Raw genomic sequence first — 18,791 nt, 5'->3', positions numbered from 1 at the left:
TCACACATATCTAGAGCTGCACATATTAATCGAATTCTAGCTTCTCTAACCTTGTCTTTCGTATTTTGAGAGCAAAGAATGCCACACTCTGATTATCACTGTGATGTTCAATCTAAATGCCAACTTCACTTGAATTATCCATACACTAGTAAGGGAAATATGAGGCACTATATAGTGAATTGTGAGTGATCCTATAGAAACAAATTCCCATTCACATCCCCATTTTTCATGTGAAGCACTGTGAGTTGTCAGTGGATCGTCAGCAGACTTTTGCTGTGAACTGAAGCTGGGAGCAGAGCCAAAGTGTTTTAACACAGACCTTAATGTCTCTGTTTTGCTTCGGTCCTTTAAGAACAATAAAGTGCATTTGTTGACAGAAATGTCTGACACTCTCTGTCTGTCTGGGGCTTTAGTGTCTCCTGAATCTATAAAGATTTTAGAATTATATTAAAAACAAACATGGAAGGATCTGCACTGCTGATATTGTGCTGCTAGCCAGCTAATCTGCTGACTGCAGACAAGGCTGGTTGAGTCTTGCTTATTGCTTATTATTTTAATTTTTAGTTTGACACATTAGCTGCCCTGAACCCAATTAGAGTGGGGAAGTGTGAAAGAGTAAAGCAGAATGGATGAAGAGGATAAACTTGTTAGATAGAGTGACAAAACGTAATCATCTGAAAGACATTCTCAGTTTATTTTACAAATTGAGTGTTACCTCATTGCTTCAGCATTAGTCATTATAACTTGGACCTTTCATGCCATGCCCTGTTGATATTGATAAATAATTACTTTACAGTAGTATGACTGCTGTCAGCAAACTGCACTGACTCTTTGTCGGGTACACAATAAAAGCACATATAGTGCACATATACTGACAAACAGTTGCGGGTTTGTGCGCTAGTAGTTGCCTTTTTGTTAAAATAGAATTGAGAGCAAAGGGTGCATTTCTTCTCACGGAGATCTCCCTTAGAGCAACAATTTTATACTAAATTAAGGACATGCAGCTGGTAAAAGGAAACACGAAAGTCAGTTCATCTGTTTATAGGAAATACTAGGGATTCTTACAATACGGCACAAACAAAGAATGCTTTAGAACATAAAATGAGCACCTGTGCTAGCAGATCAGAGTTTGATCCTTGGCACAAGCATCTGTGAGGAGCTTGCATCGTTCACTTTATTCACACTATATCGATCTCAGTAACAATGGGTGGAAAGATCTCAATTGGCTTTATGACTCAGCAGAATCCTTCTGCAGTTAGTCACAGGGTCAGGCCAAGCTGTGGAGAAAGCAACCTTTCTTACTTGGCAGACGTGAGGTGTCTTAATGACAAGAACACTGAAACTGTTGAGTAGCCGAATGTAAGAAAGCACATTAAAATTCTCCACAAAACAACAGCTTGATCAATCGGCATGCCAGGAAGGGCATTGTTTAACTTACTGCTGGGCAAAAATGAAAATCCACACTGCAGGGACTCACTGGATGGAGGCTTCACCTTGGATGACATCCAGTGTTATATTCAGTTGGTTCCTAATTGAACAGTGAAGACTACCAATATGTGCCTGAGGGCGCTTTGGCTCTCCAGAGCACCTGTGAAGCAGCTGCAGTTGCCTCGAAACTGAATATGAAAAATTTTTATGTAGAGCTGTTTTGTAAATTAGAAGCAAGAGTAGCATTATTGGGGCTACTTGCATTAGTCTCCTTAAGGACTGACAGGTTACAAAGGGTCAAGCAGAGCTGACTCTTGGCTAATCCTTTCTCTTTTAGTTACCATCAGTCCAACTTTCCAGTCAAACACTGCACATAAAGGTTTTGCAGTTTTAATAGCTGTGGATTCAACATTCAGAATCGATGTTAGGCATCAACAGATATGTTTCTTTTGAGGCTGATACCGATTATTAGTAGTGACGGAGACCATTAACCAATATTTAGACCTGATTTATGTTTGCAATAAAACTGAAAATGGTGGTGTTAAAGTTTAGAACATAAACTCCAAAACAAAACATTGTTGAAATCCCTCTGACAAATTATGTTTTCCCTTATGTTTGATTTAAGTTTTAATTGCATTGTGTTTAAATAAGAGGAACTTTTCACCATTTACTCCGAGCTGTTGATATCAGGTTATTACTTGATGTGTACCTAATCAGATGGTGCTGTAGGTGGGACTTTATATATATATATATATATATTTTTTTTTTTTTTTTTTGAATGTGCCTTTCTGTATTTTTGTGTTCTTGCATTCTGCATAGAAAGCTAATTCACAGGTGCAGCTTTATAAAGGTTAGGTGCGGTATATGATCCAGATCTGGAATAAAGATTTGGTTGTTATTGCCCGCTGGGTTTTAGAATCAGACTAATTCCTGGGTAGGTTTCTGTGGGTCAGATGGAGAATCTGGGTTGCCAATTATATCACAATGTGAGGAATGACCTCCTTAAACAGTATTCATTTTTGACAGTTTAATCAATATTTGTGCAAAAATTCTGTCACTGAAACAAGAAATGCTATTTTAAGAGGCATTTTTACATAAATTTTTTTTTGCACAAAGTTACTTATTTAAATCTTTTTTCCTCCTATGCTTGTTGGATAAAATTTGTGAAAAAACAAACCCAAATACATTGCAGAAATCAATCAGCCCCTAGTATCTACAGCCACATGATTGTACAACATATATCAATAACCTATCAGCAGTCCTGCGTACCTGTCAGTAAGACTAACAGCCAAGTAAACACAAGTTAGTTCATGCAGAACTTTTCTTTCTCTTTTCATAGATTAAAAATAAACTGCTAACATTTTTTTTGCAGGAAGTATTTACTGATACATTTCCAAAGCCCAGCTCAAGCTTTTGATTCTTCCTCCACCAGCAAACATTGCAGATGTATAATATTTCTGTACATTCCTAATGAGCATCATTACTCCTGCATTGATGCAGTTCAAATGAGCTCGTTGAATTTTTAAAAAGGCACAGTTATTTAAAGCAAGTGATCTGAACATTAAATCTGCATCAAATATCTGCTTGAGACTCACATCGCAGCAATTACGCATATTTCCCAAGCCCATTAGAAATTAAATGGATAGTGCTGGAGTCGGGGGTGTGCAGATTAAAAGAGCTCTATAGACTCGGTAGAGGGGCCATAATGCATTGGTGGGGTTTTTTGTATGAAGTGATTGGGTCACAAAAGCTCACATCAGAGGATAGGAAGTTCTGCTGCTTTAGTCTCATCCTGAAAAGATGGTACGTGTGCACAAAATCATTAAAATGTAGTTACTTTTGAACAACCTACAAGGATCTTTATCAGTGACTCTTTCTGCGAGTCTGAATTCATTTGCTCAGTGCAATTTTCATACATCAACCCCCTGCTGAGACACAGCACACTGTCTTATTTTCTCTCCCAATCCCTGTTTCTTTTGATTCTCTCGAAGTAGATCAGACCGAGCCCTTGCTGAAGAATTTAATTTCTTGAGTCAATACTAAGAAGTGACTGTGTTCTATTAGAGGATGCACGCTGTTCGGGACCATCGCTGTAGTCCAGTGAGCAGGAAATCTCGGCAAAACAAACAAATGATAAGCTCTGCCTGTCCCGGTTCTTGACAAAAAGCTGAAATTGTGTGATTGTTACATGAGTGAAAATCCCTCAGGTGAAAAATACAACACAGCTCCCACTTATTTGGCAGATATGGGACTAGACATGTCACGACAGCCCCACAATACATGACAGCGGCAAAATTAAAAACACAAAGAAAGAGGGATATTTAAAATCAGGGGGAAAACATTTATTTCGATCTTTTTCTGGAGGACTACGGGATTTTCTCCTGCAAAGGCGGCAGTTGAGGATGTTCTGCAGCAAGTCTGACTATGGCTTTAATCTGCCGTGTCAATGGTTTCACAATAAATGCCATCCTTTTTGTGTGACACTCAGGCTTTTGATGGTGTCTCGCGGTAATGCACTGTCTTGTGTTTTACACTGATTACACGGTGAATACTGACCCGAAACTTGACTTTGAAAAGATTAAATCACAAGTTAAATCCCAATATTTGTCAGAAAAATAGCAATAATTTCCCAATTTGTTCCACCCTTAGTTGCAGTCATGAATGACTTTTGTAGGAGAGTTCATGGGATGATCATAGGAGAAAGATACCATTGACAGTTTTACACACGTGTTATCACCTTGTATTTTATTCCAAAGAATGTAGGCTCTTTGCAAATTCAACAAAAATAACATCTCTCCCTCTGAAACAAAGCTTGAAGAGTGAGCCATAGGTGCAAATGGGTGAAAGGTTCATTTTCACTGTATGCTCGAACAGTGAAAAAGTCTAAAACGAGACATCGTTAACGCCTTCCCAACACCTTTGCACAACACTTCACTCGCATCCTGCTGCATCTCGCCCTGTGACGTCAAAGCAGTGTGAGGAAAATAAAAAAAAATAACTTCACAGCTTTACTGCTTCCAAAAGGCATAGAAACATAGAAGCTCTGCCTCCTGTCAGAGCTAAAGTGAATAAACTTGCAGCTCAGATGTGCGTTGGTCTGCTGGTGTTCAGCTGACTGCTGCCTCTTTGCAGGGTGCAGCTCAGCAGAGACCCTGTCAAGGCCTCTGATAGCGTCCCAGAGGATCACGTGCATGAAGCATGTCAGTCTCCAGCATCGATGCCACTCACTGCTCACAGATCAAGAAGCTGTACAATTTGTACAAGATATTCAAGTTAAGCTCAGGATGACTGACGCAGAAATGCCGTTAGGACGAATGAATTCCACAAGGCTGACATGCAACATGAGCAAGGTCCATTACAGAATATACAGATTTCCCTTTTTCTGCCTCTCCTCCTCTTTGGAAGGAAATCAAGTTAACGAGGCTGCTGTTGACTGGCCTGTTCGCTGCATCATGTCTCTAAAACCAAGCCTGCACTGAAACCTGTCCTGAGTATGTTACTGTTCAAAAATAAATATTTTACATTTCATAATTCATTACAAGCATTTTCTGGCCCCTGGCTTTATTCACTGGATTCTTGCAGCAAAAATGAAAGCCAGTGTAGAGATGCATGAGCTGTTAGGAACCATAGGTCACGGCTACAGACTGAACAGCTGTGCTCCCTACACTGGGTCCAGCAACAAGCAGGGAGCACAGTAGTAGCTGGATCAGTGCAGCGCTACAGCTGACCACATTAAAGGTTTCTGCTGTGTGAAGCGAGGGAGAGAGGAAGGGACAGTATCTCTGCTGCTGCAGTCTCTCTGCAGTTAGTGAAGCAAATATTGGTAAAGCACGACTTTGTAAAGTTTGCTTTTATGTAGCACTGCAGGATATAAGGACTGTAAGTGGGGAGGTAGGAAGAAATAAAAAAAATCCAAGGTGTGAGATTCTAACTGTCAAATTCCTATTTATAAAAAGCAGACACACAGTCGAAAATCTTCAAAGCAGTTACAAATTAATGTTATTCTAAAATACCGCAGGTTTCTAAGTGTTGTTCAGTGTCGGGTTTGGCTTATCCCTCCATCCACGCATCCCTCCATCTCAGAAGAGATGCTCAAAGGTGACACTATTTGCCAAAATCCCCAGAGCTACGCTGAGGAGCCATGACAAACAGTATTTGGAAGAGATGACATTTCATTCAGTTGTCAGTCATCATTAGAACTCACAGTCAAAGGCAACTATTTTTACCTTCTAATTTGAAAAGAAACGGTTATTGCAATTCAGTTTTTATTAAAACAAGTCAGAAAAACACACACCTTAGAGCAAAGGAGGAAATCAGCTATTTAGAATTTTGTGGTTATTATGTTCACTTTACTATAAAAAGTAATCTGCAGCCTTTTTTCCTTTCTTTGATTTTCCAACATCATATTTTTGTGTGTGTTTATTACTTGCAGTGCTTTGTGTTTACATAATGAAATGATAAAAGGTTTCTTTGATTACGACTACTTAAAAACCAGGAGTGACTTAAGGACACGCATTCTGCCCTACTACTGCACATTAAAGGATGCAGTCAAATACTGGCTTAAATCGCCTGGGACTTTTTGCATCTACTGGCTGAATTCATCACAATGAGGACACAAAAAATGCATCAGCATAAAAAGTGTGTCCATATTTGAAGTCAAACCATGAAACACATTACTGAATGCCATAAAATCTGGTCAGTTAACTTTCAAACTGTGCAGCACCAAAGCCATAGGAAGATCATAGAAGCTATGACAGCCATAAATCAGGAATAACTTGAGCAAGCAAAACTTGAGGCTAAGAGCTTCCTGCTGGAGGCAACGGAAAGACATCTGTGGTGAAACTAAGAACAGAGGGAGTTAAACCTTTTAGAGCAGCTGCATGTAGAGACGAGCAGAATTCTGAAAGTTGCCAGCTTAAGATGTTATCACCTCCTTTAATCACCATCTCAAGATTATCCAAGTGAGTTTCCATCACTACAATACATTTAACTTACCTTCTATTTATTGAGCTACCCCTGAAGTAAGTAACAGAAGAAGATTATAGTTTTTTTTCCCAGAAACAATAATGTCTTTGTGGGGAAGATCTGAAGGTATTATTTCAGCTCTGGAGGCCAATCATCTTTGTGCTTGTACGTTTTTCAAGACAAAATAAATCTCGCATTATGATAGAGATGAGTGTGAATCTCTGAGCAGATTGGTTCAACACTTCTCAGAGAGAATAGTAGCTAATTCTGTTATCATCAAGGCTTTTTAAAGCAGCAGTGTAGGAGTGGTAGAGAGATTCCACCAGATGTTATGTGTCACATTATCATGTTCCTTTTTTTAAAAACACAAAACCTATTGCTGTGTATGCTGTGCAATGAATTTACAGAAAGTATATTGTTTGTGTCTTGCTTCGTTTCTCTCATAGATCCCTCAGGTGAGCTACGCCTCCACAGCCCCGGAGCTCAGTGACAACACCCGCTACGACTTCTTCTCCCGCGTGGTGCCCCCGGACACCTACCAGGCTCAGGCCATGGTGGACATTGTCAAAGCCATGCGCTGGAACTACGTCTCCACTGTGGCATCCGAGGGAAACTATGGAGAAAGTGGTGTGGATGCGTTTATTCAAAAGTCTCGAGAGGACGGTGAGTCTCTCTTCAAGCACTTCCACAAGCTTCCAGGGGTTTATTTAAACCGATGTGAAAGTGGCCCTTTGCTCTTTGAATCTCATTTGGTGAACCACTTGAGAGAAGCAACCCTGTCTCTCAAATATACCTTCTTTAGGAACAACATCCTATAAGAGAACTTAGGTTAGGAAAAAAGCAGACTGTAAAAGGGAATATTTGAGAGATGAAAGTTGTTATCTGAAAGGCTACATGGGTTACTTACTGCTAATGGATTGTAGTCTTACATGCTTGAATTTGAACCTAGCAACATGTTATGGAAGCAGCTAGTAAAGAGATGCCCAAAAATAGACAACTGCCTTATACTTAATTAGTTATTTTGCTTTGGCAAAGTATACTTCTGTGGGTTCAAAACTTTAGCTCTAAATTAGTCAGGTTAATCTCCATAATTAAAAATACTGTAGAGTCTAAGGTTTAATATTTATATCAGTTAGGTCAAGTCCCATAATTTATAATACCGTAGGGTCTTAGCTATGTTATTACATTAGTTAGGATATTCTTCATAATTAATATCACTGTAGGGTCTCTGCCCTAATATGTATCATAGTCAGGTAAAGAAGTAGTTTATATTGTTTTATAAAGGTTTAAATCCCTCATATGTAAATTACTTAGGTGAAACCACACCATAAATAACACTGTAGGGTCTTGACTCCAATTTCATGTTTATTAGGTTAATTTTGCCAATTTTTTTTTTTTTTACTGGAAAGCATAGTCCTGAAGTGAACAGATTTTGTTATTCTTTGCCTCCAAACTGAACATGTTCCTCAGAGATATGAATGTTTACTTTAACTGTATTATTCATAAAACAGACTTGCTGCGATTGCCACAATTATTTTGACTGTCAGCAAATTTGATGATTATTCTACAAATTAACTTTGAGTTTTAAAATATTTGAACATAGTGAAAAATGCCTGTTTCCCACAGATTTCTGTTTTGGCAAAACAACAGTCCAGGAATCCTCATACTGACTAATTGTTGCATGTAAAACTGAGGTTATTTGATGTGACTAATGCTGGAATCTGAATTACATCCCTGAAATCTGACTTTGCATCTGTTATCTCCAGGGAATGTTTTCGGCTACACAGGTGTGCACAGCAGATGCAGTGAGGGAAGTGAATTTGATTTTCAAATACTGAGTAGCAGTGTCGGTGTGAACACGGGGCTGCAGAGCTAACCCGGAGCATCATAAGTAGATGACATTGTACAGTGTTGGCTACACACTCAGTTTGGTGCAGGAGGCTGCCGGAGCACATTCAGTCTGACCCCTGACCTTTTGTGTAGCAGAATGTAATCACTAGCGACATGTCCAGTACTCTCTGTGCCACTGAATCCCTTTCGGTCCTGCCAGCTCTAAGATGCTGCCCATCATCAGTCATCCTGCAGAAGCACCAGCAGCCGATTACTCCTGCAAAGCCCCCCAGAGTGTTCAGCTCTGCTACCTATTTGCATAGGTACCGTCCATCCAATGGGGAATCAACCCCCCCTCTGGGCAGATAAAATGCGATTTCAACCTGTGTTCATATTTCGAAAACATTCTTTAATCTTTACCCTGACTTATAATGACACCATGTTAAATGCTAATTAACCCTAAACCTGCATATATAAAAACTCTTAAGGGTACCTTTGATTCAGGCTGAGCTCACACTGCTACACTAATGGTCCTGGAAATGATGTTTTGCTTATGCTCTGAAGGTCTCTGAATGTCTGAAGGCACCTTTGACTCATCTCTATCCACACTTAGCTGTTTTTCATTACATCAAGCCCTCACTTGGTAATGAATGCTCAAAGCCCCGAAAGCCTCTCAGGCTACACAGATCTTGTATTTGCCAAAGGATTTTACTGCAATCGGTGATATCATTCCACTCACAACAGCATTCTTCCTGAGGTCACCGTAATAGGAAAGATTTTGTAGGCATTGAAGGGGACGTGCAATGTGCTGGTTGCATTATTCAGGTTAGGTACTGGGGTCCTGTGACTACATTTGTAATATAAGCATGGTGGCATGGGTGATTTGTTGTGTTGGGATTAAATCTGTGTTTTGGTGGCTAATTACACTGTAAGTTGGGGGGGAAAAAAATCAAGTTAGTATCCTCACATACTCTTAAAAGCAGAGAATTTTTTTTACAACATGCACTGATTACACAAAGCAATATGTTGCTAACTTACATTTTTTGAAATAAATTTGAAATTTTTGTCAGTTTCCTCATTGTCTGATAGCTTGTTGTGTTTGTCCATCTGACGTAGAATTTAACGACTTTTAAAATGATCATTTCTCAAAACAGAAATAGAATTTTGTGCAACATCTTTGTAAAACAACCATCAGTACTGTTTTGATTATTTTGTGATTAAAAAAATATTACTGTGAAACTGTAGTGTTCTCTATAGTGGTAGGACACATGATTTGATGACTGTCCATAAAGGCACGTACAGACATGTACATCTGACATTTTTCCTTTATGCTATATGCTATCAACTCATGATATAATGAGCTTACAAGATTAATGTAACTTTTTCTAACTTCTTTGGAATGGTAATCTGAAACAACTTCTATTTTCTTCTGATGTAGACAAAAGGAATAATTATGCAGTGATGGGAAAAGACAGAAATCTGATCTGGATCGTATGTGGAAGTACAGTAGTTTTGCTCTGGGGTATATTTGACTGACGCCTCAGATTAAGTATGCAAGTTATGCAAGTCTCTTCCCTGCCTTAGTTTGATGTCCCAAATGTCACTAAGACTAAAGAGATGTCAAGACAAAGATAAAGTATAAAAAGACAAGGCATCTAGTTTTGAATGCCGCAGCACAGAAGGTCAAACATCTGTCTTTGCACACAATTGATGTGGCTCCTAAAAGCCATTTGTACAACTGTATTTGCTCAGGAGACTCGAGGGGGCCGACTTTGAGTTTTGACTTACTTTTTGAACACTTTCTGAAATTCTACTGTCACTTGATTCAACCACCTGACAGTAAAGACAGCGTGTCTGGCAAAAACTGTCAACCGTGCAAAGAAAATCATTGTTTAGAGACGAACACCGTGCTCTTTTCACTACCTTTCAATTGTAAACAGGAATTTAGACAAAAATATCTGTCAAGTCAGCCCATCTATAGCTCCTTCAAAAGTGACAACTGGAGCAAAACTTTTACGTCTGTTTTTCACACGCTGAAGTATTGTCCGATTACTGTGCCCTTCCCACCAATTCAGGTTTTGATTGATTATGTGAGAGAGACGCAGAGGACAAGCAGGCAGCTCTGTCAAAATCAAAGCCACAGGTATTTGGCTGCTAAATGGGTTCTGCAGTTGTCTGCTCACATAATAAAACAGCCAGATCAGAACTGGCCAAATGTTCTATCTCATTAACCAGCCAAAGGCCATACTGAGCAGCAGTCTCACCCACCAAACGTCACTGTGCTGTTTCTGTTGAGGAAAAACTACTATTACCTCTGAACTGCAGATTTGCATATGTTGAATTAGGTAGGAAAAAAATACACTGGAAAAAGACGGGCAGTTTTGCAGGTTTGTGTGCATATGTGAAATACAGGGAAAAAATTAATACTACAGAAAATTTAACTTGAAAAACCCTGAATTTACATGTCTAATGTGAACAAAAACACAAGATTTTTATATAATGCTATGTGGATAATCTCGTATTGTACTTGATATGATCTTAACTGAACTGTTCGTCATTGTAATAATAACCATAAGTGTTAGTTTAATAATGATGGTTTTACAATTTTTCAAATTTTACAAGTGAACATACTTCTTAATATTAAAAAATTTGCAAATATACACTCTTTTTATGTAAATCTACATATATCTAATGAATAATGGTGTTTTCTGCAGAATCAGGCCTCACTATTTGCAATGTAACATTGTTTAACCATATTTACAGTTAATTTCATTGTTTATACACATGCAAATACACTTCTGTAGAGAAACTAATACCTGTTTTTCATCTATGGAAAATTGCAGTTTTTTTCTAATGAGATATTTAGATTGGATTATTTTACAACAGTATTTGTCACCCCAACTGCTGAATTATTACAGGATTTACTTTATTTCCCTACATTTTACAGTATAGCTTGGCTACAGTCACTGAATTTATAAGTAAAATCATTTTCCGCAAAGAAATCAGCATACATGTCAGGTTTTGTTCTTTTGTTGGCTTTTTTCTACCAAAAAATAAATAAAAAATTACATTTTGAGCAAATTTTGTTTATTTTTTTGCAATTACGCCAACCACTACATTCGTGTTCACCCAGGAGAATTGTTTTTTGTTTCCAACTGACAATTTTGATGCACTAATTTGATTGGTGAATCATCTGCGTGGGTAGCAACACCTAACATCATTTTAAGTCCAACCGTCATGAAGGCTGCTGATAAACTGAGCTGCTGACATGATCCTAGCCGACATTACATTACTCAGAGTCACCATCATGTTTGTGACTCGATTCACAAGGTAACATATGGAGTTCTGAGGCTATCAGAGCATTTCTGTGAGTTCTGACTGGTCTCCTACTATCACCACTATCTAGACCCATGAAAGAGAGACAGCAGAGACAGCCAGCACTGATGGCTCAGCAGGTGTTGGAAAAACAACGATAACAACACTAATGTCTGCGAGCTGGGCAGACTGCCTCACATTTTCCAAGAGGAAGCAAGTTAGTCAAGTGAGCTAGCTTCCACTTTCCAGGCTGCATACAAATCTTGACAGTATGATGTTGAAATGTGTAAAGAGACATAGTAACTGGCAACAGTATGCGGGCTTGCAGTAAGAAGGGAAAAGGCTCTGGCATCGGCTTTACAGCATGAAGTTCTAGCAGCTTCGTACTGCAGCTGACAGCACTCCAAAATGTCATTCAGACAGGTGAAAGACAATAAAGACGCTTGAAATAAGGAGGATGTCTCCGCAATAATTGTTGTGAAACATGAACAATAATTATAGCATCACCATATTTTCTCACATCAAAATAATTATACATGGCTTTAAGGTCATTATAATGGAGATTAGTGCTTTATTTGCTCTCGAGGACATTTTAGTCAACATAATAAGACTGAGTAGACACAGATTGCTGTGTTGACCCTCAGACCATATGCCTGTGAGCTCCTATTGTCAACATTCTGCAGCTGGTGTTTCTGTGGTGAGACTTAAGCTTTCAAGCTGTGGTGGGATTCAGACTCATAAATGGATATTGTCAAATTTTTACTGTTTCCCTTACAGTGTCCTGCAGTTTAATGTTTCTGGTTAAAGCTAAAAGCTGAAGGACAAATTTAAAAATTTGCCCCTAATGTGACAAAAGAAAAAAAAAAAAGACTAAACAATCACAATAACTAGATAGGCCATTCAAATATCCACTTAGTCTTACTGCATGTTTTTCTGGACACTGGGAAAAGGGATCAGAATAGAACACCTTGTATAGGCTGATCTATGTTCACAAAGCATTAACGTGTGCGTTGGTGTATGGGGGGGGCTGGCTTTAGGGTTGGGGGCACTGTTGTAGGTATTGAAGTGTTGTGTTAGATGTTAGATAACCCAAGGTCCTGCTGGCAAGTGAATCTGATATCATTTGATCCCAGCTCACAGGGCTTTCAAGTAGAAACTGAATTAAACTGGAGACTCACACAAGCATTTGATCAGACTGACTGGGCCTGAGTATCTGTACTGTGAAGCGGAAACAGTTTGACACCGGGGCAGTCAATATCTCCGAGGATGTTGCAAATAACCTTCAGTGTTGTGAGAGCAAGCGTGAACTCAAAGTGAAAAGGGTGAGAACAATTACGACGACCGAGGGGGACTGTTGTGCTCCTCGGATGATCCTGTCCTTTTGTTCAGAAAGTGGAAGGCTGGGTTAAGAAGAGTTCAAATATTTCCCTAAACAACAGTTTCAAAACCATGAATGACAGTTTTTGATATTCTCTAAATACAGCATATCTCCAGCATCAACTGGAAAAAGTTGTAACTAAAACGAGGACAATGTGTTCTCATAATCCAGATGGTGTTTCTCACAAAAGGTCTTCTGCAGTGTTAATTTTTGAAGCTTAGGGTTTGTTTTCTTTCTGTCATACCCTACTTAAAGCAGAGGAATGTTCACTTTCCCGTCAACAGCCAGACTTCCTTAACAATGTGTGAGGCTCCAAAATCCAATTATGACAGCTTTTATACAAATCTGCTCTTCAGCTGCAACAAATCAAAGGATAACTATCTTCTGATGCATTAGCGTTGACATATGTCATTTTGAAGTTAAAGCAAGAGCTCCATTTTTTCCCCCACTGGATTTCTGTCTGAATGCTCACTTCAAGTGTCTTTAATTTTGTTTACCTTAACATTTGTCTTCAGTAAGAAGTACTCTCAATTCTATAACTCCTTGGATTTCTCTGGGTATTTTCTTTGCAGAAATAGTAGTTCTTGGTATCATTTAAAATACATGGCAGATGTGCAATTAGGCAAGATGATAAGATCCTAAAAGGGTGGCAACTTTGTTTGGCTGTTGGTCTTTTTTGTGTTGTTCTGAAGCAATGTAAAACTTTGTTATAGGTGCTATATGTGGTAGGTTTTGGTAGCCTGGCTAAAATATCTAGAACATCATGGCTAAATTATGCACCCAAGCTAGTGGCTCTAGGAGGCAATAATGGATGATTAAAAATAAGAAATAAGTAATCACTGTATTGGATGAACTGGATTTTTGACCTGATGATGGCTTTAGAAGAAGAGTTGGGAGATCATCAAAGCCATTAGGATTCACCTTCTGAGGATCATGAAATCAATCAATAACTTTGCTTTAGAGTTGTATGGACCTGGGGAGAAAAGAAAAGCCAATTGATGATTGAAATCATTAGATTCTTAGTCTGGGCACCACAAGTATCTGTTCCAAATTTCCCGGCCATCCATCTAGTGTTTGCCAAGATATCTGCCTAAACCAAAAATATCAACCTCATGGTGCTAACAGAGGTAAAGTAAGGAGGTTAAGTTCAGTGTATTCTAATCCCTAAAGCCTGTGAATTCAAGGCAGTCCATTCATTCATGGTTGAAATATTTGTGGTCCTCCAACCAACAGACAGACAGACATTACTATTCCCACAGCAACTACACTAAAAAGAGGCTAACCAGTGTCAAATTAGGCTACTTCCTTTTTTGTAACCATGGTGATTTGTGCTGCATGAATGTGCATTATTTTAAAACTAAAGAAAGGAAATTATTTATATCAAGTGAGGTTAAAATATCGAACTGGTTATATTTTGAACACGGCCTCCAAAATGAGGCCATGCTAAAAAAAAAAAAAAAAAAATAGTAAAAGAAACAAAAAGGAAAGTTTAGTCACACCGATATACAGTACATCCTAATACCACAAATGATACAGTAAGATGAAGAAAGCTTTTGCTTGTTCGATAGTTTATTTTTACTGGAAAAATGACACAGAAGATCCAGTAAAAGAATCCTCAGCAGTAAAGATGCAGGAGCAGGAAGAGAGGCATTAATGAGTAATACTAGACTGTGCAGCTTCACATACAGAACCTGTTTGCATTGGGCCTACCAGGCTTGTCAGCTCCTGGGTTGGGGCCTGCTGAGGAGCATCATCACGAGGACAGCTTGACAACCATTTCATGTGCAGTTGCTGGACTGTCACAGAAAGCTTCTATCTTTAAGACATAGAGCTGTTTTCACATAGCCATGTTTTCATTTGGGTCTTTCCCAACTTTCAATCCGCCCCCTGGGATTACGGCCTGAGTGTCATTATGGAAGATGATTACAAGACAAGAGGGATGAAACTGTTTTTCAGTGTGATGTCTTGTTGTTGTCACCATTGAAATGCAGGACTTGTCTTGATGCACAAGTCTTTGGTGCCTCAGTAGATGTCTTTGTTTGCGCTTTTTTCTGAAAAGCTGCTATGCCTCCAGTGTCCTTATTAGAGACGGTACAGTCCTCTGCAGTAATGGAGGCTGACAATCTGTGTCATTTTATTCTCACCTTGTGAAAAGTATAGTGGGATTTTCTTTCTGTGGATATTGTACAGTTTCCCATTACATCCCTTATGTAATCAAATTTCGCGAGTTTCACAGAATAAGATGGTGCGATTTAAAAACTGAGGCATTATTCAAGTGATGCAGCTTCCAAAATAAAACCCTGAGTTTCTTGGCATGCTTTCCTTTTCCTAAATTTGGACACCAATCATCAGATATTGCCATCTATGATTAATTGGATGGATCATTTAAAATCACCATTAATCAGATAATTTTTATTTTATTTTTTTTATAAATGACAGTTTAAGCAGAGGAGGGGGGTGGAGGAGGAGGAGGAGGCCAAAGGCAACAGCACTGGGATGACAGGGAGATTATGCAAATGTGAGAAATGAGGTTTGCGTACTGCAACCTTTGTCATGAGGGAAATGTCAAGAGGAATGATTGGAATACTCATTAACCTGAAAAGCCACGAGAAAAGTAGATTTTCAATAATGTTTTGTTTGTGCAATAGAAACGTGATATTATCTAAATGCACATCAGGAGTTTATGATATTGGAGATTTGATCAAGCTCTTATCATGACCAAGAAAAAAAGTTGTATACGCTGCATAATGAACTGATTTCATGTTAAATTTTCATTCTGCTGTTTTAACAAGAATTGCAGGAACAGATAAACAATTCACTTAATAAGATGTCAGAACAATGCAAATTTGCAGCTTTAACAGAATTTTCTGTATGACAAAATTTCTTAATATAATTATGCTTTCAAAGGAGGAAGGAAGGAAGGAATAAGGGAAGGAAGGAAGGAGGGGAAGAAGGCAGTGAGGAGTTAATGTTCCTCTGGCTCAACCTGGTAAACACCGGATATCCCTGTCAGAGCTGAGACAGCTGCTCCTCCTGCTTCAGGCCTCGTTGAGTACTGATGAATGCTGTGTTGAGCCTCTGAAGGTTAATTTACAGAATTTACTTTTTAATTGGGAATCACTGGCATTTCAGTCATTACTGCAGAACTGTTCACTGGCTGACTTTATTTATCCAATAGACATCCGTTGCCTAAAGACAACAGAGTAGTTGTGAGTAATGGGAGTTAAAAAAATAAAAAAATAAATAAATATATTTTTTACTTTTTTCAAAGCAAAAGCAAACATAACATTATGTACTTTTCAAACACTAACACACTATACATTGAACTTTTGGTACAAGTTTCGCAAAGAAGAGCAGTAATAACCTACACTCATACCGTAACAGATTGGTGGATTTCCTCCTGTTTTTGTAGCTTTGTTATGCTTCTCTGTTCATATAGCACTTCTCTATTTTCCACTGTTTATTACCTTGTTTGATTAGCAGTTTGCAGCATTCCGCTATGGTTTCATGTCTTTAAAACTGTCACTGCCACATTTCCAAAGACTCCTTTATGTTACTTTCAACCACCTGGAACTCGGTTCCCTCAGACAGTTTGAAAATCAATGAAGGGTTTTAGCTGCAGGTGTGCAGAGAGAAAACGATTATCAAGACTATGCCACAGATCTTCTATTTGCATAATGTGCTTTATCTCTATCATGTCACAGAAACTTGCCAACGCAGCATGACAGAATGGCCCCAACTTCCACTCACGTCACCAAACTCAAATCTGTGCATTTACTTTATCAGCTTCAAGTTTCTCATTTATCCTACTTAATACTTTGTTTGCGCTAAGGTTGGTTTGTCACTCCAAGACAAGAAGATAGTTAGCTAGTCTGCAAAATGCGTGAAGACAACTTTTTGTGTTTGTAATTGAACATTTAGCACAATAATGTTGTGACTTTAACAAGGAATAGCAGTTGTTCCTAGAGCTATTTAGCTTTGACTGGACTGTAAAGCTTGAGGTATTAAGACCACTATTTTGGCACAATAGCAATTCAACAAAAGGGAGTATCCATCTGAGGATTGTTCATTACTGTATCTTGGAGAAGATGTACGCCCTGCAAGACAGCTCTGGCCTCGACATGTCCTGGGGCCTGCAGAGGCAATATAAAAGGTGAGGACACTTTATCACACAATGGACGACCTTCAGGTAGCTGGATCCTGCTGCAGCTTGGGGGACACTTGTGAACCTTGGTGCAGTCTGATGGTGCTGCACATTTAAGAAAGAAGCAAGGGTAGGCGATATTTTCTGGTACATACACTTGGAACACAGTTTCAAAAATAATACTTTGTCATTTGTAATGGGCTAGTATATGAACCCTGAAGCATCCTTCCTCTGATTTCACTCTGCTCTGGACTTCTCAGATAGACCTTTGTACACAGAAATTCTTCCACTATTTAATAAGAGCTATGACATAGAATGGGTCTATACAGCAAAGTATCCTGATTAGTTTTGTAGTCATTTGTCAAAGACATCTCCAAACCTGCAGTATATCTGTGTTTTCAAATCATACAGTATTGGATGTTATCACATCATTAAAAAAGCATTATCATCGTGTATCATTCCCATACATATGGGCCAGTAGGGATCTCTTTCAGCAAGCTCAGTAACCCATCATCACCTCATTCAATAGAGGGGAACAAAAGTCTGCATGCGAATGTTGAAGGGGTTCGTGATGATTTAAAAAAAGACTGTCAGCCTAAAGACTTTAGTTCAAGTCCTGTTAGACCATTATTATAGTAACATTTTCATGATCTACATTTTCACTTGCTGTTTTTTTCCAGTGTCAGTGTTTTGTGAAGTTATACCTACATTAATTCCGTTAAATTCATTTTTATTTATATAGTGCCAATTCACAACATGTGTCATTACAAATACAGAGAACAGAGAACCCAACAATCCACAGTTTCCCTTTGATTCCCTATGAGCAAGCACTTGGCAAAATTATCAGGGTTATTCTGCTTTTATCAATAATGAAAATGCATAATAATAACCCCTCTGGTGGAGGAAGCCCCTACTGGTCCACATCTACTGGAATGATGCACGACGACGATCATTTAATGAGCATCCCATCAGGTACTTTGAACAACATCCTCATGACTACTGTGCCACACTCCTGTATTTTCTCTTTGCTAAAACTGCAATTGCCTTACTGTAAATGTAAAACCCTGTTACTTTCACAATTTCAAAAACCCAAGGTGATGCATTTAAGTTTTGTAATTTTTGCAACCAGTGGTCCAAATAGTATAGATATTCAAACAAAGAAATGCATCAAATCCTCACATTTGAGAAGGTGGAACTTGCAGATCTCTAAAATTTTGGACTGGAAAACAGTCAATTTACCACCAGTTACTGGAATTGTAAATCAACCTTCATAGACTTGCAAAAAAATAAATAAATATGCATGAGAAATTCCACTGTGTGCAAGTGTAGAAATGATTTATTTTGCAAAAACAATTGTGCATTTATAGCAAAAAGCACTTTTGTGAACATCTGTACACAAATACAAATCAGAAATCTCAGTGTGTACCTGTAAACTCCAAATTCCCACAGTGTCTGACACTGAAGTTATGAGTATGACTTTTGCTGCTGTCCTTAAACCTGGATCACATTGGATTGTCACTATAAACAAATTAAAACTCTCCAATCAGAGAGCAGATTGTTCCACTCTGCTCATTCTTTTTTTTGTTACAAACACAAATCTTTTCCACACATGAACCATCTGGAATTTATCATCCGGACTTATTTTACAGCTTTACAAAGGTTGGTTAATAAGAATTAATAGATCGAGTTAAGAAGCAACTTAGATTTGAACTTTTTTCATAAGAAACGAGA

At 38.5% G+C, this 18,791-nt stretch overlaps 1 protein-coding gene across 2 annotated transcripts in view; it reads left to right on the top strand.

Annotated features, from left to right (window-relative positions):
- Positions 1-18,791, top strand: part of LOC111572090 (metabotropic glutamate receptor 4) — a 184,109-nt gene that overhangs the window by 115,687 nt on the left and 49,631 nt on the right. For both annotated transcript variants that reach the window (XM_023275611.3, XM_023275610.3), the window contains exon 3: positions 6,840-7,056. In XM_023275611.3, coding sequence (XP_023131379.1) covers positions 6,840-7,056 — 217 coding nt within the window. The remainder of the gene's footprint in view (positions 1-6,839; positions 7,057-18,791) is intronic.

The sequence above is a fragment of the Amphiprion ocellaris genome, chromosome 8 (assembly GCF_022539595.1).
Source record: "Amphiprion ocellaris isolate individual 3 ecotype Okinawa chromosome 8, ASM2253959v1, whole genome shotgun sequence".
Classification (NCBI taxonomy): Eukaryota; Metazoa; Chordata; class Actinopteri; family Pomacentridae; genus Amphiprion; species Amphiprion ocellaris.
This window is presented reverse-complemented; position numbering and strand designations above follow the sequence as displayed.